A 22,713-nucleotide genomic window follows, 5' to 3' on the forward strand; every position below is an offset into this window, starting at 1 on the left:
AACTTCCGCCAGGCGGATAGGAAGTGACGTAGCACGGACCAGTCGCGCAAACACGCTCCCCGGCTTGGGAAACAGCTCCTTCGACTCAGGGTTCCGTTTCCACTCCGCGTTGTTTCTTCTACCAGCTTCGGAGAAAGCCGCAAGTCTTTTCTTTTTTGTTTTTTTTTTTTTTAAGATTTATTTATTTATTTATTTATTTATTTATTTATTTATTTATTTATTTATTTATTTATTTATTTATTTATTTATTTATTTATTTATTTATTTATTTATTTATTTATTTATTCATGAGAGACGCAGAGAGAGAGAGAGAGCACAAGGCAGAGAGACAGGCAGAGGGAGAAGCAGGCTCCATGCAGGGAGCCCGATGTGGGACTCGATCCCGGGTCTGTAGGATCAGGCCCTGGGCTGAAGGCGGCGCTAAACCGCTGAGCCAGCCGGACGTCCCAGCCGCCAAGTCTTTGATACTTATCTGCATGCTGCAAGTCGATTGGTGAACTCTGAGTCATTCCGGCGGTGATTGGCCCAAAGCCTCATGAATATTTATGAGGGCGACTACAAAAGCCGGCGCCGGGGCTGCTTCTCGCAGGCTGGTGGTTGCCTGCTGGGTGCTTCGAAGTACGCGGTTTACCCTCCTTCAAGGGGCGCTAGGGACCGCGGCGCTCCACCCCCGAACCCAAATTCACCTGGCGAATAAAGGGGGAGGATGGGCCGACTTCACGAAGCTCAAGGCTGTCCCCGGACTCCCGAGTTCCCTAGGGCTGCGGCTTCTCCCTCTGCCCTCGGTCCTCCCTTCAGTGGGTGTCATGCGACCATTTCCCCGCCCTGGTCGGGGAGCTCTGTCCCCACCGGGCAGCTCGCGGACTCCGCTCAACCACGGCCAGAACGCTGCGGTCCCGGTGAGTCACGTTTCCCTCCTGCATTAGTTGACTAATGGAGTGTTGCCATGAGGAGCCGGAGCCACCGGCCCACTTCAAGGCATGCGGCAGAACCTGCGCTGGTGGCAACTGAGCCAAGACCTTGGAGGGAGAAAATGCTACTTTCCCCCTCTCCCCAGACTGGTGTAGCGGGCAGTTCCTGATGCTGTCGAGGCGGAAGCTCAGAGTGGGGAGGGCGAAGTCGCTGGGGAGGCCCCAGGGGCAGAGAAGGGAGCTGGAGAGGACTCTCAAGGGTCTGAGCAGCTCCTGCTGTGGTTATCAGTCCGCAGCTCTAGACTGTGGAAAGCACACTGGGCCTGAGGCAGACAGCTCAAGGTCTATGACCTTAAGGAAGTGCTGATTGCTGAGGCTGTCCCCTATCTTCAAGGAAGTGCGTGGAAGGAACTCATAATAGGCTTAATTCTTGTTCACTCTGTAAGGGTGCTCCTCCTGTTGGACCCTGCTCAGACTTCTGTTTCCCAAACCCAAAAAGGCGGGAGACAGCTCTAGAGCGTGCCCTCAATATCAAGGCAGGTGCTGAGGCTGGTCTTGGGAATCCCTGAAGCAGCAATCTGCAAACATACCACAGGGCTGGGTGGTAAGAGTGCAGCACCCTGCCCCCCAAGTAGGCTACATCTTGCCCTGATCTCTAGCAACTCCCCGAATTTCCTAAAAGAGAGGTTAAGGGTTGGAAAATAGAAGAAAAAGCATCTTCCCACCTCCCTTCCTGTGGAAGCCACCAACCATCCAGGGTCCATCCATTCCAACCGTTCTCAATCTGTGTGCCAAGAGGGAGCCTGGGTTCCAGCACCACAGGGAGCTGGGGAGCAGTTTGGGTCCCATGAGAAAGCTAGCCGGAACAGGCTGCCTAGCTCCTAAAGCTGTTCCCAGGCAAGCCCCATCTGTATCTCCTTTATCACCCATTGTCCTTTATTTTTCCAATTTAAGTCACTGTCCTCCCCCCACACACACACCCACACACACACCCATGGCAGAGAACAGCTGAGCCGGGAGAAGCTGAAGAAAACAGCTTTTTATTTGTTACTATAAGAACCAATTACAGAATCCGAGGTTAAAAAAATGGACAAAAGATCTTTATTTCTGAGAATTGGCGTACAAAAGGCGGAGGGGGCACAGGGAGGGAAGGAATAGAGAACATGGGTTGGGGTTGATGCCAGCTTAGGGGCCTCAAACTCCAATTAGGAAAGTCCGGACACCGGACAGGAAGAGAAACCCCCATTAGGAAAAAAAAAAAAAAAAAAAAGGATAGACATGGCAGTCATGGCAGTGCACGCCCCCCTCCCCCTACCACCACCTCCTGTCAATTTACCCTTCCCCTCCCCATCCCGTTTTCACAAAGGGAGGCAAAATTTTTAAAAAATTAAAAAACCCTCCCCCCAAAACTGTCCAAGACGACTGTGGGTCCTAACCCCCAAAACAGGTTAGGTTCCCACAGTGGGTCAAGTTCCTGCAGTGTGCCCTCCACCACCAGAAGTGGAGAAAACGTGGAAAGGGGACAGGCCTCCAAGTGGTAACACCAGAGGGCGCCCAACCCCTCCAAGGACAAACACTTGCTCCCTCCCTCACTCCTCATTCCCTTTGCTACTAGAGGGGAAGGGAGGTTGGATGCCCTGGGCACCCACCCTCTGGCTTTCAGCCACCTCCCTTCCCCCACAGATGCTCAATCCTCCAGGACAATGGGCTCATTGGTGCTGGCAGGATGTGGGGGTGCAGACAGTGGGACTGGGGGCCGCACTGCAATCAGTGGTGGCTTCACTTTCAGGGGCAAGTTGGGTCGGCGGGCAGCTCGCCGCATTTCCAGATGGGTCAGAGCCTTCCGCAGGGCCCTGGCCAGGAAAAGGAGAATAGAATAAAGAAGGCTAAGGCTCTCAAGGTGAAACCCCACGTTCCACAATCCAGTTCTGCCTTCGGACCCATTCTTTCCTGACATCCCCATCCCACACCAATACTATTATCCTTACCCCCCAAAGTGGGTTCTCAACTTCTCAGCCCCTCCCATGGTGGGCTCTGTACCTGGTATCCTTTGTGGCCACAAACACCACAGGATTGGGGGCATCAGCTGGGTTTAGTTTCTGACGCTTGGCAACTGGCTGTGAGCTTGAGCGAATCCCTGAGGCAAGAGGCCTTCCATTGGCAGAAAAGGGGACCCCCGCTCCTGCCATCTGGAAAGGGGGAGGGGGCACACAATGAGAGTGGACTCATGGATCCTTATCAGACATAAATGCCCACCCAATCAGCCTTGCCCACTCCCGCTGTTAACTCACAGTTTCATAGGCCCGTTTCACCATAATACCCCCCAGACCCCGGTTCTGGGTCAGCTGGTTTCTGTTGATTGGGGTCTTGGTACCCCGAGGTGTTTTTGGTTTCAGAGGTGCCTGGGCCACTGCCAGATTAAAAAAAATAAGAGAAAACTTAGAACTTTCATGCTTTTTATTCTCAATGTAGTTTCCCTGGGCATCCCCAAAGGCAGTGATGGTGGGAGGGATCTGGCAAGCAAGGATCACGTGAGTGTGATCTTAGCATTCACTATGGATAGCTTATGAAAACCATTATTAACATACAAAAGTACCAGCTGTTAAACTATTAAACTAAATCTCTTTGGATTTTGATGGTAAAAAGATGACTGTGAGCCTGAAACCACGTGAGCCTGAAACCACCTAACGGGTTCCTCATACCCTAACCTACCCAGATCTTTGACGATGGTTGCCAGTGGTAGCCGCACCAGAGGGTGAATCTTCAATGGAGTCTTTGCAGCCTTAGGAAGTCGAATGGAGCCTGAAGAACAAAGAAGAAAACTCGAAAGGGCTTCGCTATTCAGGCCTCTCCTATGGCCAGGAGCCACATCTATTCTCCCACCCAAGCGCTGTGGCCTGGTATCCCTGTCATTAAACATCCAGAGAAACACTGGTCTCTGCTCTGCTTTCCAGCCAGAGTATCCTGACCTGCCACTAACCCCACCACTCCTGCCCTTACACTCTGCCTTGATGGCATTGGCATTGATAGGGGCATAGGGTCGTCGGGCGGCCCTCCTCGGCTGTAACAGGTCCCTGCACATGCGTCTGGCCAGTCGGGTCAGCTTTGTGGTCTGGAGCAGGAATGTTTGCCTGTTCTTAGCCAGCAGCTTGGCCCGGTTGGCGCTGGTCGTATAGGGGGAGAGACTTTGGGCTTCAGGTCTAGACAGATGACCCCTCGAGTGTGGCTCCTGAAAGAGACATGGGAAAAAGGGAGAACACAGATGGTCACTGAGGCTCCCTTTTTTCTGTTCTCTGCAAAAAGCAATTTATTCCTGCCTGAAATCTTATTTAGCATAAGATTTTATTTATTCATGAGAGACACACAGAGAGAGAGGCAGAGACACAGGCAGAGGAAGAAGCAGCCTCCCTGTAAGGAGCCTGATGTGGTACTCGATCCCGGGATCACACCCTGAGCCAAAGGCAGACGCTCAACCACTGAGTCACCCAGGCATCCCTCCTGCCTGAACTCTTTATCACCATCCCAACCTACCAGTCTCCAACCATCACGGGGCACCCCCTCCCCACCCATACCCACATCAAACCATCACCATGGAAGGGGTTGGGTGCTCTGGCCTTCCCCTAAAGCTCACATCGATATGTTTACTGCTCTGCCCTGCCTGTTCCCCACCACTCCTTACTGTTGTGCCCCGAGCAGCCCCCTCAAGCTGGGTCGGGGTCTTCAGTCCCCCATATTTCTTCCAGTAGATCCAACAAGAAGCACAGAGGCGGCACTGCATGTTGGGTGGGCCCCAGGCATACCACTGGGCAGACTGTGTGGCTGTAGGAGCATGGAGAGAAGGGGGCAGTGTGGGAAAAATACTACACGAGAGTCCCTCAGGTCCTTGGGCCAGAGAGGACCTCACCTCCCCCGCCCCCCCCCCCCCACCCACCCACAACATCCCAATCCTCCCATGGAACTCACTGTGGCAGCTCTCACAAGTCAGGCCCTTCTGGAATCCAGCCCCATTCATGCCAGGTTTCGAGCCCACAGAGATGATCTGGTTAGGATTTGGCTTAGTACTAATGGGAACAGTGTGGGGAGAAACCAGGAACTGGTCAAGGTAGAGAATCCATTTCCATCTCATCTCTATCAACATTTGACTCTTTGATCCTGACTCCTGCCCACTGCCAGTCACTGAGCAAAGCATGAGTTGGGGGAGATGGAGGGAGAAAAAGAAAACATGCAAACCTCCCCCACCTACCACACTTACTAGGTGGGGATATAGACTTGTTTTAGTTTGCTGTCTGCTTCAGCAGCTTTCAATCTTTTCTGCAGGAAGGGGAAAAAAAAGAAAGATCAAAGTATCTCTGCAGGAGGATGTCATCAACTCCCAAAGGCAGAGGTGAGAAGGAGGTCCCTGGTCCAGTCTGCCCTGCCCTGCCCTGCCCAGCCCAGCCCATACCTGCTGAATATAGCGGTCTGTGGTTTTCCACATGTAGTAAAACTGGACTATGCTGGCAAGTGACTTCCAAGGCAGCTAAGGAGGCAGAGGGAAGAAAGCAGAGCTGGCATCTGGTCCCAGGTCCTGGTTCCCTTACCAGAGACGACAATCTCTTCCACTTCTCCTCCCAGCCCCATCCACTTACAAAGTCCTGGCGAATATCATTAAAATCCTTCCCATACTTCTCCAGGGCCTCCTCAAACAGCATAGCCTCTGAAGCAGACCATTCCTCCATCTCATCCCGACACAGCACCGGGCCCCCCTGGGGTACCAGGGTCGACATGGCTTTAGCCAAGTCATAGCCGTTCCTCTGCAACGTATCCATTGCATGGAACTACAAGGAAGATAGGAAACAATGCTGATGGCCTGAGCCCCTCCAACACCACAGCCTCAGAGACCCCTCCTCTCTTGTCCCCAGGCTCTGCAGGTTCCCCACAGAGCCCAGCCTGCCCAACTGCCCAGCCACATCTGCTCACCAAGGTGATATCTCGGGAAGCTGCAGCTGCACTCATGTGCAGGCTTGGCTGCCGAATGGAACTGCTACAATCTAGGGCTCTTGCAAAGGTGCCCACAGCTCTGAGGGAGAGATGGAGAAGCCAAGAGGAAAAGAAGGCATGATTGGGCTGAGGAACTAAGCCAAATAAGGAAAACACCCATGCCACCCCTGCCAAAAAAAACCCACTTCCCCCCCAAAACAATCAAGTCCACCTCTGCAAATTCGATGCAAGATGTCCACACCACCCCCAGCCCATCTTTCCCATCCACCCACCCCTCACCGGGCCACCACGAGAAACTGATCAATCTGCCGGTCTGTGAGAGGGTTGTCTGGGTCCCAGACCTTCATCTCCATCTTCTGTTGGTTCCGATTATCAGATTCTCCTTGGAAACAGGGAGACGGCAACATCAGAGAAAGGTAAAGGAGGATAGTAAGTATTTTGATACTCACAATAGCACTTCGCTCCTCCTTGGATTTTATAAAATTTTATAAAATCCTGCTTGGATTTTTATCACCACCTCAACTTTCAGACTTCTCTTCCCAACTGTGCCCATCTGCCCGCCTCAGGTTCCCAGGGTCCTGTCCTATCAGGGTGACAGCAGAGAGCCATGAAGACTATACAGTGTAAAACTCCACGGCATACTATTCATAGACACTACCATGTTAGATAACCCAGTAGCCATACTGGTCTGGTCTGTCGCTTACCCTCTGCCAAGCGATCTGGTATCTCAGCTTGGTATTTGCAACCAACTCTGATCTCTCCCTGATCAGCTAGAAGTGTCTTCTGCACAGGGTCAAACACCAGTGAGTAAAAAAAGCAGTCCTGGAGATGGGAAGAAAGGGTAAGCAGGCAGCAGTCCTCAGAGGCTGGGGGTGGTGAGGAGGATCCAGAGTTCCCAAGACAGGCGGTCAGCCAGTTGACCTGTGCCTCATCATGGTTCTACTTTCCTCTAGCCCCTTGGGACATACCCACCCCCCTCCTTCTTCTCCCAGCACCTCTTTCTCACCTCCTTTTCCAAGTATTGGCTCAAGATGTCAGTCTCATTCAGGAGCGTCACACTGCATTTCCCCCTACAGAAGAGAAGTCAGAAAACCCCGGGTGAGCTCCTCACTGCCTCTCCACAGCATCTCCAATACACCACCCCCTCCCTTGCCAGCTTCTACGGAAGTGCCTACAGGCCACAGTGGCCTTGATTGTCCTATACCGTATGTGGGTGGCTGGTAAGGATTCAAATTGCCGAGAAAGAAAAAGCTCCCGGTGCTTCAGCTGATGTCGCTGCTGCTCTGACACCCCTGGCTGCTTTGATTCCTCCTCAAACTCCCCTGGGAGATGAAGGAGGAAGAAGCCAAGTCAGAAACTAATTCAGAAAGAAGCCACCCTGGCAACTCTAACCCCGGGGAAAACATTTCCTATTCCAGCTGGTTTTCACATTCCCCAGGCATCTACCTCTCAGCCCCTAAGCCCGCCAAACTTCCCACTTAGCCCTCTCCCCATTACAGTGCTCCCAACTCCCCATCACTAATGCCTTGGGAATCGCTGCTAAGAGTACAAAGAATGCCACAAAAATGCATCCCAAACCCAGGTGCCAATGCTTAAATGCCACTCATAAAGCACAAATCTGCCCACTTCAGGCCCAGCAAGAATATCACACTCCTCTCTCTTGCTAAACCAGCCCGAGTTCCAGAAACCCAATAAGGTGAAAAATCATCACACGAGGTTGTGTTTACTAGTTCTTTTCAGATTTCAGGAGTCTCTTTGCTCTTATACATCTCGCAGTCCTAACTATTCTTCACTGTCCACTTGACTAATGATTGTTTGTGGGGCTTCCAAGGACAGTACCTCTCAAGCCAGCGCCAGTGCCTTCCTCCCCAGGCACTGCAACTTTGCCCTGAAACCTTGGTGGAAAGGGTTAACTTGGCTGAGGGCCAACCAAAGCGGGAGGGGGCAGGAGAGCCACAGGCCCAGGCTCATTGGTGCATTGTTCCCAACCTCAGGGAGAAGGGGGGGGTGGGGTGCAGCAGGCTCCACCCCTCGCCTGTGTGCTCCGGAAACCCAGTGCTAAGGCAAGGGGGGGACCACACCCCCCCCACCCCTTCTGATTGGACAAGGCCAAGGTCAGCCCCTGCCAGATGGGGCTGGAAACCCCAGAGGGCCAGAGAACTTGGTAGGCCTAGCTCCTCGTTAACCCCTTCATGGCCACAGCTGCCTGAAATAAGGAAGATAATTTCAGAAGGAGGAACAAGAGGAAGAGGAAAGAAAGCCAAAGCAGGAAAGGAAAAAGAAACTAAGGAAAACATAAAGAAATAGTTTTTTTAAAGGAAGATGAAAGCATAAAGAGAAGGAAGATAACACAAAAGGAAAAGATGTAAAATGGAGTGGAGCAAAACAGAAGAGGTGAGAAAGAGGAAAAAGGGCAAGAAAAGTTTCCTAGTTTCCCATTCTCTTCCTTCAATGTATTCTCATTACTTCGTGATCGCAAAATTAGGCTGCTTCCTTGTTATGCAGGCTTCCAAGTACACGCTCTTCCTCTTCAACCTTGACCTTTACAGTCACTACCCATTGTCCCAAGGTACCCAAAACTGACCCCCAAGGGTCCTGCTTCTCTAAAGCTCTTCTTCATCCCCTACTTAAATACTATCATCTCTTTTACACCCATCATTCAGATACACACACACAAGCCATTTTCTGGCTTTCCTTATCATGGTCTCTCCACCCTGCTTCCAACCCCAACGTGTAAAAACAGGCCTCCCTCCGCAAACCAGGCATTTCTCACCCCCAAACTCACACCCCTGCTTTGGGCATGCTACCAGGGGAAACACCTGCAGGGACATGCCCAGGCCTCAGATCATGGGGAGGGGGAGCGTGGAGGGGGGGGGGGTGCAAAGACACTCACTGGCATTGCTATCAGCCAGACTATTGAGGCTACTAGAAATGTCCCTTCGCCGGAAAAGACACACAACCTTTGCCTCCACATTTCCATTTGCAGTCTAAGAGGATAAAAAAAAAAAAAAAAAACAGCAGTTAAAGTTGGTCATTTTAAAGTGGAAACACAAAAAGAAGAGACTAACAACAGTGCCTAAGTCTCTAAGGGGTATAAATAGAAAGACCCAAAAGATTATGAATAAAACTTGGCGTTTAAGGACAGACTTCCAAACTTTTTATCCTCCAGATTTTCCCTTTCCTTGGCCCAGGAGAGATAGAATAGAAGGTTCCCACCCAGCTCTCAAAAGCCTTTCCTGAATACACCGAATGAATGAATGAATGAATGAATGAATGAATGAATGAATATGAATGGGCGCTTAGGATAGGATTGGTTCCCCTCCACCCCGCCTCCGCCTTCCACCTGAAGTTAGTGACCTCAGAAGAAAAAGACCCTCCCGGAGGGGGGAGGGGGGGAGGCCAGACAGGACAGGGGTGGGACTCTCTCTGTTCCACTCACCTTGTTGAGCTCCTCAATCCGTCTAACCAGGTAAGGATTGCTGGAGGAGTTCTCAAAATAGACGTAATCTGTAGGAGGGGGTGGGGAAGCACCGGGAAGATCAGAGGGGGAGATGGGAAAGACAGCACCGGGGTGGGAGAGAGAGGAGGCCTGAGAGGACCAAGGGGATAAGGATCCAGGTAGAGAGGACGCTGAAATGTGGAAGTGGAGAGACCACGAGAAAACAAGGGGTTTCCCCACCACCACCCAAGTTCTAATCTCAAATCCTTCCCTCAAAAGTGAGCCTTAAGGAAGGAGCAAGAAGCAGGGGGTCCCCTGCCGTCCCTACAACTCCGCCACGGAGATGCACCCGTCTCGGCCAAATGAGCAATCGCTGACCCTCACCTTTTAGCATCCAGGCGCACAATAACGCCCGGGAGGAGGACACCTCCCGGCGGCGGCCGCTCTGCCCCCTCCGCCCCCTGCCTGCCCTGTCAGCTCGAGCCGAACCACCCTCCCAGGCCCCGCCGCCCGACCCCGGGGGCCCCCGACGCGGCCAGGACGGCGCCGTCGCGGCCTCCCGCAGCCTCTCCGAAGGCCGCGGGGCCCCGCCGCGTCGCCGTCCCCGCAGCCTCGCTCCCCGAGCTCCCGGTTCCGGTTCCGGTCCGCGCTCGGGGCCACGCCGCCCCAGACGCGGCGACCCGCGCTGCCCGCCGCCGCGCCTCTCCGGCCCCGGCCCCGGCCCCTGCAGCCCCTGCGCCCGGTACTCACCCCCCACCCGGTACATGTTGGCCGCCATGGCCGTTCCCGCCGCCGCCTCCGGCCGCACAAAGGGGTCCGGGAGACTCGCGGTGGCAGGGCTCGGCGCGAGGCGAAGCCCCGAGCGCGGGGCTGGCGCTTCGCGGAAGTCTCGGTCGGTCCCGCGCAGCCGGCACCTCCGCCACCTCAGCCGTCTCGTTTCATCCCGGCCCGCGCCGTCGCCGCCGCCGCCGCCGCCGCCGCCGCCGCCGCCGCCGCCGCCGCCGCCGCCTCACGCCCGGGACGCCGAGGCCAGCGCCGGTCCGCTCGGCCTCTTCCGGAACGAGCTCGGCTCCCGCCGGACCGGAGCCAGGCTCCGGCGCCCCCACCTCCGCCCTCGCCGAGCCCCAGCAGACGTCGGACTCTGCCGGCCGCCGAGGAGGCTTGCCCTGCCCGCCTCGGGCTTCGCCTCCTTCCGGAACACCTTCGGCCGATCCGGAGAACAAGGCCCGGCGCTCGGCTCAGGTCGGAGAGACGGAGCCCAGAGATCGGCCGCTTCCGGAAGAGGTTCGGCTCCCTCCGGCCAACCGCGGCCGGGCGCTCGGCTATTTCCGTCGCGGCTCGGCCCCTCCTCCGAGGGCGGGAGAAGAGTTGGGCTTAACTCTATCCTCGCCGGAGCCCCCGTACCTCCGCCTGAGGCCACGAAAGACTCGCGCGCCTTCGCGCTTCGCCGGGTCATTTGCAAGCGGCTTTGCCTATCGTTTGCATGAGCGGCCTACGCTCCCCGACTCGGTCCAAACTCCTCTTTTTCTTCATCGCCACCCCCCAGGGCTCCGGAGGCACCCAGCCGCGCCCCACAAAAGGACTGAGAGGCGACTTTGCTTCTGGTTTATTGCCCCTCAGCAGGCGGCGGGAGTCGGGGCCCAGGCTGGGGCTGCCCGGCTCGGCCAGCGGGTCTCTACAGTGTGCGCGGGGGGTGCCACTCGCCCCCTCCAGGGAAACGCGCGACCAGGAATGTCTCGGAGTCCAGGAAAGGTGGGCCCCCGGCCCCGGGGGCTGCGGATGGGGCGGAGCCGGGCCGCGGGCCGGTGAGTGCCCTCCCGCAGCGGTCAGACGTCGAGAGAGGAGGCCGGGGACAGCGAGGGGGTTCGCGAGGGCGTGGCGGGCGCTGGCACCGCGCCCCCGGCGCCCAGCACTCGCCACTGGAAGATGCTGGCGTCCTTGCCGCCCAGCGAGATGAGGTGCGAGTCGTCGTGCGTGAACCGGACGCTGGTCACGTGGCTGCCGTGGCCGCCGTACACGAGGCTGGGCGCCTGGGCGGGAACCAAGACGGAGCTGCGGCGGCGCCGAGCCCGGGCCCGCCCGCCCGCCCGCCCGCCCGGCCGCAGCAGCCCAGCCCGCCAGGCCTCACCTTGGCGCGCGCGCACGGGTACTGGAACAGGTGCACTTTGCAGAAGTCGTCGGCCACGGCCACCACGCGCTCGTTGTGGGAGCGGCACAGGGAGTTGATGTCGGTGCCATCCGAGCCGTCGGGCCACACGCCTAGCACGGCGGCCAGCCTCAGTACGGCCTCCTCCCCGTGCCCACCCTCGGCCCAGGGACGCACGTTCTGGTGCTCAGGCAGGGCGGCCACCCACCGGCCGCGTCCCAGGCAATCCTTCCCAGTCCGTCCCGACAGCCCAGGGCCTGAGGGGCCGCCCGGGCTGGATCTGCCCGCTTCTAGACGCCAACCCCTTGACACACGCCCAGCATGCCGAGCCCAGGGAGGACTCCACCTTGCCCCCCACCCCTCCTGGATGGTTCCAAAGGCCCTGCTCACCATAGACATGGAAGCCCAGCACGCAGGTGTAGGTGGCCCACTCCCGGTCTCGGCTGTCATAGCGATTCCTCAGCAGCTTGCAGCCTCCAACTACGTCCCCTGGGGAGAGGGCCGGGGCCCACCCAGCTCAGCTCTAACCCTGCCCTCAGTCGGGAAGACTTCGGGAAGGGCACATCGTTAAGACTTGCTTGAGGTAGTGGCCAGTGATCTGGTCACCAAGGTAGCCCTCAGCTCAGGGCAGAACCCAACCCCGTATGTTTCCTGAATTCTTGCTGAAGTTCCAATGGCTTCTCATCAGTTCCTCCTCCCTACATTGGTCAATCCCTCCATACCTGCCCTGAGAAACTTGTCCAAAACAATCTTTCCTAGTACATTTTTCCAGCTCTCTCCTCATGGGGAAAGATACGGTGATTTGGGGGTTGTGCAATTCCAACTCCATTTCAATCCCATCTCCACCTTCCTGTCCAACACCCTCTCTGCTTGAAGTTCCCTACAGATTCTCCTTCAACCCTCCCAACCAGGAGCCCCCCAAACAAATAAAACCCACCCAGTGACCCATTCCCCATGCTCTCCCCTCCTGCCACTCACAGTAAAGGATCTCATAGTCCCCAGAATTGGACATGATGAAACTCCCATCCTTAGACCAATCAAGGTGAGTGATGAAGCTGGAGTGACCCTACGAACAAGGGTCAAGAGACTAAAAATGTAGCCATTTCCCGTACCCAGATCCCCCTGAGCACATTAGACCCCTTCAAGAGACCTATGGCAATGCCCCACCCTCCACCCCAGCTTCCTCACCACACAGCGGCCAAAGCGGTTGGACTTGGCACCATCGCTGGAAACACTATAGATGTAGATCATGTTGTCATGGGAACCGATGGCCAGGTACAACCCATCTACAAAGACAGTCACTCAGAGAGGGAAGGGCCAGGGACAGGTCTGGGTCCAGGGTAGGGGGTGGCTCTCACCTGGGCTGTACCGGACCACTGAGAGCTGCTCATTGCCATCAGTGACGTCAGACACAATCTCTCTGGTCTCTGTGTCCAAAACCAGCCACCTGGAAAGGAAGTAGTAAAAAGCAGGTGAGAGGTTACCTGTCCTGGGCAAGGTGGGGACTGGCGAGTTGGAGAGTCTCAGAGGTGTGGACAGAAAGGCTGTAATGTAGACAAGCCGCAACTGCGTCCATTGTTTGTTTTTGAAAAAAAGGAGAGTGGGAGAAGGGGCAGAGGGAGATGCGGAGAGAGAATCTTAAGCAGGACTCCGTGCCCAGTGCAAGCCCACGTAGGGCTGGATCCCACGACCCTGAGATAAAGACCTGAGCTGAAATCAAGAGTTGGTATTTAACCCATTGAGCCACCCAGGTGCCCCCACCACTGCATTCTTAGGCTAGGAATCCGGAAGGGGCTAGAGAGATAAAGGCTGAAGGACTTCTGATGCCTCTAAGAGGGGAATAGAGGGGCCCACTAGGAGGACCTGTGGGAGTCTGGAAGCCTGTCACTTCCCTTTGTTAGTCTCTCCTGTGCCCCTCCTATCCCCACCGCTTCTCTATCCTAAGCAGCCACCTCCTCCACACTCCCAGGCTCAGAGGGAAGTGGTTGAGGGTAATGACAGCTGCCACGGGAGAGCAGGGGAGGCAGGGGAGGCAGGGGGCTGCAGAGAAAAGCACTGAGGAGCGGGAAGGTGCAGCTGAGGCTCCCGAGCAGGCAGCAGCCACACTCCTCCCCCCACAAACCCCATTACCGGGAACCCTTCCCGTACCTCCTACTTTCCCCTACCGGGAATCCTGGCTCCTCTTACCTCCCTGTGTTCAGTCCCACAGCTACAACTGCCCCACTGGGGTGGAAGTCAGCACAGAGACCCGTCTCCTGGGAGGGGGGAGAAGGTGAATTCAAGAAGATGCCTTTCTAGTGAAGGTTCCCAGACGGACACCTCTTCATGTTGGTAACACCAAAGGCTTCTCCTCCCAAGGATGAGCTGGGGAGGAGAGGGACAGTAGACCTGGGGTGGAGGCAGGGTGTCACTGGAGCCTACAGGAGGCGATACTCAAAATACTTAACAACCAGAACTGAGCTGGGAAGCTGTGCCGGAGAGTCGCCATTTGTTGCTGGGTCAAGGGGAGGTCTGGGGGCTTGGGGGCAAGGGGGTAGTGCTTAGGGGGCACTGGAGGTATCTGCACAGAAGAATGGAGATTTTAGTAGCCCGTGCAGCTGGTTACCTCTGAGGAGAAGGGACAGGGATGTTGGGAAAGGAGTGGCGGCCACAGAAGCCATGGTGGGTGTGGCACTGGGGATCCAGACACATAGGGCTCTACCTTGAGGTCAATGCTCCAGGCCAGCGCATGGCCCTCCCCATCCCACAGGCAGAGCTGCCGGTCGTGGCCACAGGTGAGGAAACGGTTCTGGAAGGGATGCGTGCAGAGCCCCCAGAGCTCATCCGTGTGGCCCTGCAGCAGAGCATGGGCTGTCACCTCTGCCCTACCTTAGCAGCTCTTCCCACCCTCCTCCCCTCCTCCCCGGAGCCCTCAGCCCCCCAACCTGGATGACAGGGGAGAAGCCCTGAGCCAGATCTCCCCTCAGCAGTGCATTCTTTGTGGTTCCCACCAGCAGTTGAGAGCCCGGGCCCTCAGCAATGGCCCGCACCGCTCCAAAGTGTTCAGGAATCTACGGAATGGTGTCAGAAGGTCAGGGTCCCGCTAGCCAACCCTCTTCCTCCTCCCTCCCTTGACCCCAGCCTCACCTCAGCCTCCTGGAGGGCCACCAACCCCGGCCCCCACTGCACCAGCCGGCGGTCCCGGCCACCACCACTCAGCACAGTCCCATCCCGCCGGAGACACAGGGCAAAGATGGAACCTTCGTGAGCGTGAGCCTGTGCCACAATCCCGTAGGTCTCTGTTGGCAAAGTCACAAGTGGGTCATGCCGTAGGGGTGCTGGGAAGTGGGGAATTGGAGCAGCCCTGGCCGGCACAACAGAATGATAACTCCCAGCTGCTGAGCACCTACTGAATACGGTCTCTGATCCTCGGCTATTATTTTACCCAGTTTACAGACTGGACGATGGAGGCTCAAAGACCTGAGATAACTTTCTAAAGGCCAAATACCCAGCAGCAAAACTGGAATGTGAACCCAGGATCCGGCAGACTCCGTAGCCCCTAGCCCTGCCCCTTTGCCATGGCGTCCCTACCCTTCTAGAATGCCCTCCTGGAGGGCCCCGGTGGGGTCCCAGACAACTATCAACTCTTGTGGTTAAAAAAAAGGGGGGATCCTCTTCTCTGCTCCCACAGAGCCTCTGGGGTACCAGACTTCCCAGATGCCACCCCCAAGCACCACGTACCTTTGGCCCCACCCCTGCCTGGGGTCCTGGAATCTGAGAGGCTCCGTCCCCAGGTGAGAATGTTCCCCTCTGAATCCCCAGTGAGAATGTCTCCATCCGGGAGGAACACAAAGCAAGGGATAAACTTGGGTTTCTTATATTTCTAGGGGAGAGGCAAGCAGAGAGCAGGGGTCAAAGGGAAGGGCAAAGACAAAGTCACATGCCGTTGCCAGGTGGGTAGTATTAGGGTCTACACTACTCAGACGGATACTTTCACCTCTACCCTGTCCATGTTACCCCACACCCATCCACGCCTCACCCCAAAGACGCCCTGTTTCCGGGTGAGGGTCCCGTTTCCAGGGACCCCTGCTCCTCCACTCCAGTTCCAGAAGTGGACGTGGGATTTCCCGCTGGTGACAATACAGCTGCTGTCACGAGGGCTGAAGCCAACGGCCAAGACTGAGTCATTTGTACTCTGAAGGGAAGATACTAGATTCAGCTACCCCAAGCCCTGAGCACCCACACTCTGACTCTTCAGTTTGCATCCTGACAGCTGGTCTGCTGAAGTCTCAAAACCCCAGGACAAGTCTGGTTCCCCAAGAGCACCCCCACCCCCTCCCCCAGTCACTCATGATGCCAGCACCACTCTAATGCCTGACACAAGATCACTCAGGAGGCCAGAATTTCCACAGTCGCCTCTCCCAGCCTCAGAGAGGCTATGAGACTTGCTCCAGGTGACCCAGCCAGAAATGAAGTCGATGTATGGGGAAGCCTGGAGCTATCTGTACTCCACTGCTCTGGGCACCCTAACCTCACTGCCCTGCCAGGCCACCTGGACTCCTCACCTTAATCTCAGCCAGCTTTGTGCCCCGGCTGCAGTCCCACACTGACAGCATGTGCTCATTGGAATCATCCACCACACAAAGAAAAGCACCCTGATCCTGAAAATAGGGGACACGTCGAGGGGGGCCAAGTGAGGCCTCAAGGTCTGTGGGTTCACAGTCATCAGGCAAAGGCTGCCATCGCGGGTTGAGCGGGCAGGTGAGGTGGACCCCTGTCCCTTTCTCAGGAAAGTCGGCTGGGTTCAGGAATGCCAGAACTCCTGAGGCGTCCTGGTGAAGTGCAAGGATGAGGTTCCTGGTCAAGGAATACGGGGGCCAAGGGGCTTGAGGGCCAGCTCACCGCCACTGAAAAGGCCAGGGCTCCTACACCCCGCTCGAAGGCCCCCAGTCCAATCTCCTGCAGCTTCAGCAGTGTCTCAGAGTCCCAGACATGAACCACAGGTTGCAGGGGCTGGTAGAGAAGAGGTCAGGATGTGAAGGGCAGCCAGGCTAGAATTTCCTCCCGTCTGCCAGGGTTTGACTTTGGCCTTACCTTTCCATCTTTATCCACCCCAGCTGTCTGTCCTGAGGCTACACGGACACCATCGGGGTGGACGGCCAGGCTAAGTGGAAGGAGGAGACACTCTCGGGAAGGGGGTTGGTCTCCCAAGACCCCCCAGGACACCCTTCTCCATGCTTGCAGACCAGCAAGGCAACTCTTCTTTCCTGCTCCTCTGCACCCTCCCAGATCCCGTTCCTGCCACACTAACCATCCCCACACCCAGAACTGCCCGCTCCCAGGCCTCGGGCCCCTCACCATCGAACGCAGTCCGTGTGGCCCCGGTAATGTCTCTGGCCACCACCTCCAGGACCCCCTGGGCCTCCCTCAGGCCGGTACAGCACCACCACGCAGGCGATGAAGTAGACCACCTCCCCAGAGCGCAGCACAAACAGATTAGAGCGGGAGTCACGACCCCTGTACCCATAACTGGAGTGGGGATCACAGTCAAGGAAAGGGTCAGACCGAGGGCAGAGTGAGGAAGAGTGGGGACAACAAAAGAGCTTCTGGCTGGCAGCACCACTGGCAGAAGATGGGAGGGGCGGATTCCGATGGCTTCCTGATCCCGCAGACCCAGGGGGAAGCCAGAAAGAAGGGGGGTTCCCAAGATGGGAAAGGGGGTCCCCATGGGACTGGAGGGGGCAGGATACACCCAGTCAAGGCTGAGGGTCTCCGGGGGTGGGCCGCTGGGCAGCTCCTCAAGGCTGCGGATGCCAGATGGGATGTACATGGTAATGGGGCGGCCGCGAAGGAACATCTTCACTGAGATGCCTTCTACAGAGAAAAGGGGGGTGTCAACCACCACCCTGCAGCCTCCCTCTCGGGAAAGCCAGAGCAGGACTCTACCCACCACACCTCACAGGTCCCCCAAAATAGCTCCTGGGGCTGTAGCCCAAACCCTAACTCCATCGTGCCAGACTTCTCCGTACATACCCAAATTATAATTGCTCCTCCGAGACCCAGGACCCCCGGGGCTGGAGAGGGGGTCTTTCCCTCCACGGCTGTTGGGAAAGAGAGAGGAGCAGAGTGATGAGGTCAGGTCCTGAGACGTAAGTGGGGAAGGGCAGGACACAGGAAAGGAGGTTCACCCAGACACCTCTGCAGGCTTTTAGCCTGCATCCAGAGCATTCAGGGCCCCAGAGTAGATAGGGACTCTCAGCTCCGTTGTAAGAGATGAGAAAGTTTGGGCTGAAGGGGCTGAGCACTCGGCACAGAGCCCTAAAGTTTGTGAGAGGCAGCGTGGCATGGCCGGGGGGAGCCCCTTCTCCTAGACCACAGGCCTCTGGCTGGCCTTTTCATTTCTCCATCTGTAAAATGGGACCAGAGTGAATCCAGAATGTACACCAGCCCTGCCTTTCGGGGATCTGGGAGGGAAGCAAGAATGTCTTTATGTCTCAAGAGGAAAGTAACAGGTGAATTCCACAGAGAGCTGTCACCAGACCATATGGCTGCAACATCTCTTCAGAGAGTAAAGAAGAAACCAAGGACAGGGTTCAGATGAACACACGGGAGTCCTGAGGCCTGCACGCACCCTGAGATGACCATGCTCGGCCACTAGGATTCCCCCCTTGCTGTCTAGAAATAAAGCCTGGTAGATGAGGGGGAAGGGGGAGGGGGTTAAGGGGTGAGGGGTAGGGCTGAAACTCTGAAAACGAGTCATCCATGAAAATCACGAGAGCTTGTGGTACCTCCTAAACTCTTGGAAGGTACGCAGTGAAACAGCAGAACCGGAGTCGGAAAGAGTAGGGCTCATATCCTAGCTCTAGCTGTGTGACCCCAGACAAATCACTTACCCTCTCTGAGCCTGCTTCCTCACCTGGACAATGAACAGCATGACACCACCTACCCCCCAAGGGTGTTGTGGGAACTGAATGAGATGGAGGAGGTTGAGAGTTTAGCACAGCCGGGTACACAGCAGACGCCCCAGGCGTGCTTGTTCCTTTCTTCCTGTTGGCCAGTGAGGTCCCCCAGCCCGCCAGGGAAGTGAGGTGAGGGATGTGGAAGGTCAAGAGCCCGAGCCTGGGGGCGGGGGAGCGGCGCCCACCTCTCTGTGCTCCCTGACCGCAACAACAGGTTGGCTGAGGAGGCGGCCTTCCGGGACAGTTTCTGCCTGGGCCGCTCTGAGGGGGATGAGGAGGAAGAATTTCTCCGCGGCCTGGTAGGAGCATAGTGAGCAGGTAAACATCACTCCCTCTGTTCCTGCTCCCGCCCCTCCCGCCCCTCCTGGCCTCCGCCACAGGACACTTACGTGTCAGCGCGCTGTGGGGGCTGCGTTAGCCTGAGGATCCCCGGGGGGCCAGGGGAGCCAGTGCCACTGCTGCTGCTGCCCCCTCCTTCAGACTGGGTCCCACCAGGCTCTTCACTGCCCCCCTGTGGGGCCGGGGGCCCATTGCTCAGGCCAGAGGGTCCCAGGGATGCCTCCCGCTCCGCCTCTGCTTCGGTCTGGGTGCCGCGGCTCACCAAGGCGGGGCTGCATGGGGGTGGCGGTCCGGGGGGCGCTGCAGGGCTGCTGGGGAGACAGTGAATCAACCTGATGCCCCTAGAGGTCCCTGGAAGAAAGAGGAAGAGGGTGTGACAATGTGTATACCTGTCCCTTGTGGCAGCTACGGCGCCAGAGTCCTGCAGGGAGTTGGGGGGCGCCTGCAGCCGCAGCAGGCGGAGAGCTTCGGCCAGGGCTGCCTTTACCAGCTCCATCTCCTTCTCCTGCACCTGAAGCCGCCGACTCAAGGACTGCAGGGCCTCCTGAGCAGGGCCCTCACCTGGGAACAGGGCAAGAGGCACTTAGAATGGACCGACCACCTGAAGAAAGGGCCGAGGGGCTTCTGTCTCCCCCCAACTTCGCATTTGTCCGACACACTGCCCCCTTGAAGCAGCCCCAGGCTTGGAGGCTGGCCGGGAGGGGAGGCGACGGGTGGTAGAGGATCAAGGGCCTCCTTCTGGCAGGGCAGGCGGGGAGCCTGGCAAAGCTCCCTTCCTGCTGCTGTCTCAGCCTCCGCAAAGACAGGGAGTACCACAGAGTCCCAGGGGGAAATATGGAGTGCTGCCCCGGAACGTGGGGACCACAGAGGGAGGCCGGTGCAGCTCGGGGGTGACTGCCCACCCCAGAGCAGGCTCAGCTCTCCAGGGAAGGCAGAAACAGAGGGGGAGGGGGCCCCAGAGAAGAGGGGGACACCGAATACAGTCATCGGAGGGCTCAGAAGACCAGAAGAGATCAAGAACGACCCGGGAGGGTATAGGTGGAGACGGAGTCATAGTGAAGGTCCCCGGGGAACGGGTCAGAAGTAAAAGGACCCGAAATACCAGGAGAATAGGCCCATAATAACACGGGGGGGCAGAGAAACGTCAAGGGGCCCAGAGCAACACGGGGAGTGGATGACGTTGAGGAAGGTGGAAATGACAGCAGGAGATCCAAATAACGAGGAAGAGCGACCTGAGGCACCGGGGAGGATGCTCAGAAGCCCCGAGGCCGGGGAGCACGCGGGGACACCGCAGAGGCAGCGGCCGACCAGCCGGCGCTCGGGAAGGGGCACGCCGCCCGCCCCGCCCCGTACTCACCGGGCGCCCCGGCCCCGTCCATCCGGCCCCGGCTTGCTCCGAGCGGCGGCGGCGGCGGAGGCTTCTAAGCGGCCGGGGCCATGGCCAGGGACCGGGGAAGGGGAAGCACCCCGGGGCGCGCGCGCACGGCTGCTGTGCCACCCCCCGGGGGCGCTGTCGCGCGCGGGGAAAGGGCCTGGAGGGGGCGCTGTGGGGCGGGGGCGGCAGGTCCAGGGCCCCCCGGGGCCTCGGACTCTCCCGGGGCCGCTCTCGGCTCCCGGGGGTGCGGTGGCGGGGCCGTCCCAGGCCCCAGCGCCGCAGCACAAACAGGCGCCGGACGCGGAGCCGCCAGGAAGCGCGGGAGGGGGGGCGGGACGTTGGGGGAGGCCGGGCCGCCTGGTGGTAACCCCTCCCTGTCCGGGCTTCGGGGCTCAGGACCCGGGCAGGGCCCGCTTGCTGGCCCCTGGGCCCCCTCCGGGCCTCCGCGTCCTTAGGGATCCCCCGCCCCCGGACTCCCTGGGGTCTCCTCTGGTCCCGGCACCCGGCCCTCGGGCCCTAGGGGCAGAGCCGACCCGCCCCTCCCCACTTCCGCGAGGGGACAGGGGCGGGGTTACGAAATGGGCACCTCGGCCCGGGGGCGGGGCCTTCCCTAAGGGGCAAGGCAAAGGCATCTCGAATTGGGGCTTGGCAGGGGCCAGGGCAGCGGGTTATTAAGGCTAGGGGTGGGCGGATTCCCAGGGTATTGGGGTCAGGGTGGCATTAGCCCAGCTCAAGCCAGGCTGGGCTGACTCAGCATCCCGTCCCCACCAACCCTCGTCCCCGACAGCTCTGCTTCCCCTTGGGCAGAGATGGGAGATGGCGCCGGTGTTGCCCTTGGTGCTGCCCCTGCAGCCCCGCATCCGTCTGGCACAGGGGCTCTGGCTCCTCTCCTGGCTGCTGGCGTTGGCGGGTGGCCTCACCCTTCTCTGTAGCGGGCACCTCCTGGTTCAGCTGTGGCACCTCAGCACCTTCTTGTCTCCCTCCTGCCCATTTGCCGCCCTGCCCCAGGTTGCCCTGGCAGCCGGCACGGTGGCTCTGGGCACAGGCCTGGTGGGTGCAGGAGCCAGCAGGGCCAGTCTGGATGCAGCTCAATACCCTCCGTGGAGAAAGGTCCTCGGCCCGCTGCTGGTGGCCGGCACAGCTGCAGGCGGAGGTCTTCTGGTCTTCGCCCTGGGGCTGACCCTGGCTTTACCTGGGAGTCTGGACACTGGGCTGGAGGAGGGCCTGGGGACTGCCTTGGCTCACTATAAAGACACAGAGGTGCCCGGACACTGTCATGCCAAACGGCTGTTGGATGAGCTCCAGCTGAGGCACCACTGCTGTGGGCGGCACGGATACAAGGATTGGTTTGGGGTCCAGTGGGTCAGCAGCCGTTACTTGGATCCCAGTGACCAGGACGTGGTTGAGTGAGTGTTCTGTCTCTCCCCTCCCCCGGCTCCTCCTGGCCTCCTAACCCTCCTTTCCCTTCTTCTCCTCCCCCCTTGAAACCCACCTCACCCCCATAGGCAATAAATAGAGCATAGTGATTGAGACAATTGGTTGCAGATCTGCTGTTTATTAGGTGCGTGACCCACAGCATGTGACCAAACTGCTCCGGGCCCATTTTGTCGTCTGTAGGATGGAGATAATCCCGTGCCCTGCAGCTTCTCCGCCGGGGTCTCTATTTCCAGACATCCTGACACCCCTGCCCCTCTCTTTACAGTCGGATCCAGAGCAACGTGGAAGGCCTATATCTGATCGACGGTGTCCCTTTTTCCTGCTGCAACCCCCACTCGCCCAGACCTTGCCTGCAAAGCCGGCTCTCAGACCCCCACGCACACCCTCTCTTTGATCCCCGTCAGCCCAACCTAAACCTCTGGACACAAGGATGCCATGCAGCACTGCTGGGGCACCTGCAGAGCTTGGCGAGCACACTGGGCAGCACGCTGACTGTCACCTTCATGTTGCAGGTGAGTCAGCAACATGGGGGCCCCCTCCATCTGGGCCCCCCCTCATTGCCTCTACCCCTGGCTCCAGGGACCTACTGACCCTCACTGACCTCTTGCCCCTTGCCTCCCCCACAGATTCTGGTGCTCCTGGGCCTGCGGTACCTCCAGACGGCACTGGAGGGGCTTGGAGGAGTCATCGATGGGGAGGGAGAGGCCCAGGGCTATCTCTTTCCCAGTGGGCTGAAAGACATGCTGAAAACAGCATGGCTACAGGCGGGGGTTGCTCACAGGCCAGCACCTGAGGAGGCCCCAGCAGAAGAGGCACCTCCTAAGGAGGGTCTACCTGAGGCCTAGTGGCCTGAAGCTTGGGAAGTGGGGGGGGGGGGTCTGGGCAGGGGGGAGGGGAGGGATGGACAGGAATGAAAACCTCACAACTCTGTACCAAGGCTCCAGATGGGGGAGTCCCTGCGATTAGGGGGGTTAAGGATAGTCAGGGAGCTGGACTGGTAGCAGCAAGAGAACTAGGTGTCCGGGGCCTAGCCCCTGTGGCCAGAACCACCGGACAACCAGAAAGCACACGGGGTGATGGGAGAGCAACGTGGGGAGAGCTGGAGACTGCTCCTGGCACACAGACTCAATAAAGCTTTTGGACTGAAA

General features: G+C 58.0%; 3 protein-coding genes and 2 long non-coding RNA genes across 11 annotated transcripts; 3 read left to right on the forward strand and 2 right to left on the reverse strand.

Annotated features, from left to right (window-relative positions):
- Positions 1–209: 209 nt before the first annotated feature.
- Positions 210–3,840, forward strand: LOC140612283 (uncharacterized). The gene is made up of 2 exons (XR_012013559.1): positions 210–899; positions 3,628–3,840. It is a non-coding gene; the product is annotated as an uncharacterized lncRNA (long non-coding RNA).
- MTA2 (metastasis associated 1 family member 2) lies at positions 1,936–10,246 on the reverse strand. Of its 2 annotated transcripts, none has more exons than XM_072789485.1 (18): positions 10,081–10,246; positions 9,331–9,398; positions 8,785–8,878; positions 7,096–7,213; positions 6,898–6,961; positions 6,596–6,713; positions 6,171–6,273; positions 5,871–5,970; positions 5,540–5,728; positions 5,356–5,430; positions 5,164–5,222; positions 4,875–4,972; positions 4,591–4,730; positions 3,912–4,140; positions 3,624–3,713; positions 3,203–3,321; positions 2,952–3,100; positions 1,936–2,764 (listed from the first exon to the last, which is right to left on the reverse strand). In XM_072789485.1, exons 1-18 carry the CDS (start codon positions 10,106–10,108, stop codon positions 2,599–2,601), a joined length of 2,007 nt encoding a protein of 668 aa, XP_072645586.1. In that variant the 5' UTR covers positions 10,109–10,246; the 3' UTR covers positions 1,936–2,598. The 2 variants fall into 2 exon arrangements, with proteins under 2 accessions (XP_072645586.1, XP_072645587.1); XM_072789486.1 differs by lacking the exon at positions 10,081–10,246 and adding an exon at positions 9,715–9,798.
- LOC140612284 (uncharacterized) lies at positions 4,951–8,912 on the forward strand. The gene is made up of 2 exons (XR_012013561.1): positions 4,951–5,295; positions 5,813–8,912. It is a non-coding gene; the product is annotated as an uncharacterized lncRNA (long non-coding RNA).
- A 118-nt stretch (positions 10,247–10,364) lies between the features above and the next one.
- Positions 10,365–20,657, reverse strand: EML3 (EMAP like 3). Of its 6 annotated transcripts, none has more exons than XM_072789484.1 (22): positions 20,111–20,657; positions 19,143–19,314; positions 18,804–19,061; positions 18,600–18,710; positions 17,489–17,556; positions 17,206–17,329; positions 16,814–16,984; positions 16,550–16,619; positions 16,358–16,468; positions 16,021–16,116; positions 15,495–15,650; positions 15,197–15,338; positions 14,603–14,754; positions 14,401–14,526; positions 14,178–14,309; positions 13,664–13,731; positions 12,835–12,923; positions 12,665–12,762; positions 12,455–12,542; positions 11,867–11,965; positions 11,459–11,479; positions 10,365–11,360 (listed from the first exon to the last, which is right to left on the reverse strand). In XM_072789484.1, the coding sequence occupies exons 1-22, from the start codon at positions 20,130–20,132 to the stop codon at positions 10,783–10,785; spliced, it is 2,952 nt and encodes a 983-aa protein (XP_072645585.1). In that variant the 5' UTR covers positions 20,133–20,657; the 3' UTR covers positions 10,365–10,782. The 6 variants fall into 6 exon arrangements, with proteins under 6 accessions (XP_072645585.1, XP_072645584.1, XP_072645582.1 ...); XM_072789483.1 differs by having other exon boundaries at positions 18,804–19,064; XM_072789481.1 differs by having other exon boundaries at positions 10,922–11,360; positions 11,459–11,589; positions 17,206–17,326; positions 18,804–19,064; positions 20,111–20,652.
- ROM1 (retinal outer segment membrane protein 1) lies at positions 20,312–22,713 on the forward strand. Its single transcript, XM_072789487.1, has 3 exons — positions 20,312–21,534; positions 21,831–22,077; positions 22,192–22,713. The coding sequence occupies exons 1-3, from the start codon at positions 20,945–20,947 to the stop codon at positions 22,408–22,410; spliced, it is 1,056 nt and encodes a 351-aa protein (XP_072645588.1). The 5' UTR covers positions 20,312–20,944; the 3' UTR covers positions 22,411–22,713.

Source organism: Canis lupus, chromosome 21 (genome assembly GCF_048164855.1).
Source record: "Canis lupus baileyi chromosome 21, mCanLup2.hap1, whole genome shotgun sequence".
NCBI lineage: Eukaryota > Metazoa > Chordata > Mammalia > Carnivora > Canidae > Canis > Canis lupus.

What these genes read in the sequence shown, in the direction of transcription:
- MTA2 (XM_072789485.1), bottom strand. Translation starts at nt 10,108, where the DNA reads ATGGCGGCCAACATGTACCGGGTGGGGG. An exon ending in ATGATATTCGCCAGGACTTT is followed by an intron (nt 5,431 to 5,539) that starts GTAAGTGGATGG and finishes CTGCCTCCTTAG; the next exon opens with CTGCCTTGGAAGTCACTTGC. An exon ending in GGGCTGCTCGGGGCACAACA is followed by an intron (nt 4,141 to 4,590) that starts GTAAGGAGTGGT and finishes TGTCTCTTTCAG; the next exon opens with GAGCCACACTCGAGGGGTCA.
- EML3 (XM_072789483.1), bottom strand. Translation starts at nt 20,132, where the DNA reads ATGGACGGGGCCGGGGCGCCCG. An exon ending in ACCGCTTTGGCCGCTGTGTG is followed by an intron (nt 12,543 to 12,664) that starts GTGAGGAAGCTG and finishes CCTTGTTCGTAG; the next exon opens with GGTCACTCCAGCTTCATCAC. An exon ending in GGACTATGAGATCCTTTACT is followed by an intron (nt 11,966 to 12,454) that starts GTGAGTGGCAGG and finishes CCCTCTCCCCAG; the next exon opens with GGGACGTAGTTGGAGGCTGC.
- ROM1 (XM_072789487.1), top strand. Translation starts at nt 20,945, where the DNA reads ATGGCGCCGGTGTTGCCCTTGGTGCTGCCCCTGCAGCCCCGCATCCGT. An exon ending in AGTGACCAGGACGTGGTTGA is followed by an intron (nt 21,535 to 21,830) that starts GTGAGTGTTCTG and finishes CTCTCTTTACAG; the next exon opens with TCGGATCCAGAGCAACGTGG. An exon ending in CTGTCACCTTCATGTTGCAG is followed by an intron (nt 22,078 to 22,191) that starts GTGAGTCAGCAA and finishes CCTCCCCCACAG; the next exon opens with ATTCTGGTGCTCCTGGGCCT.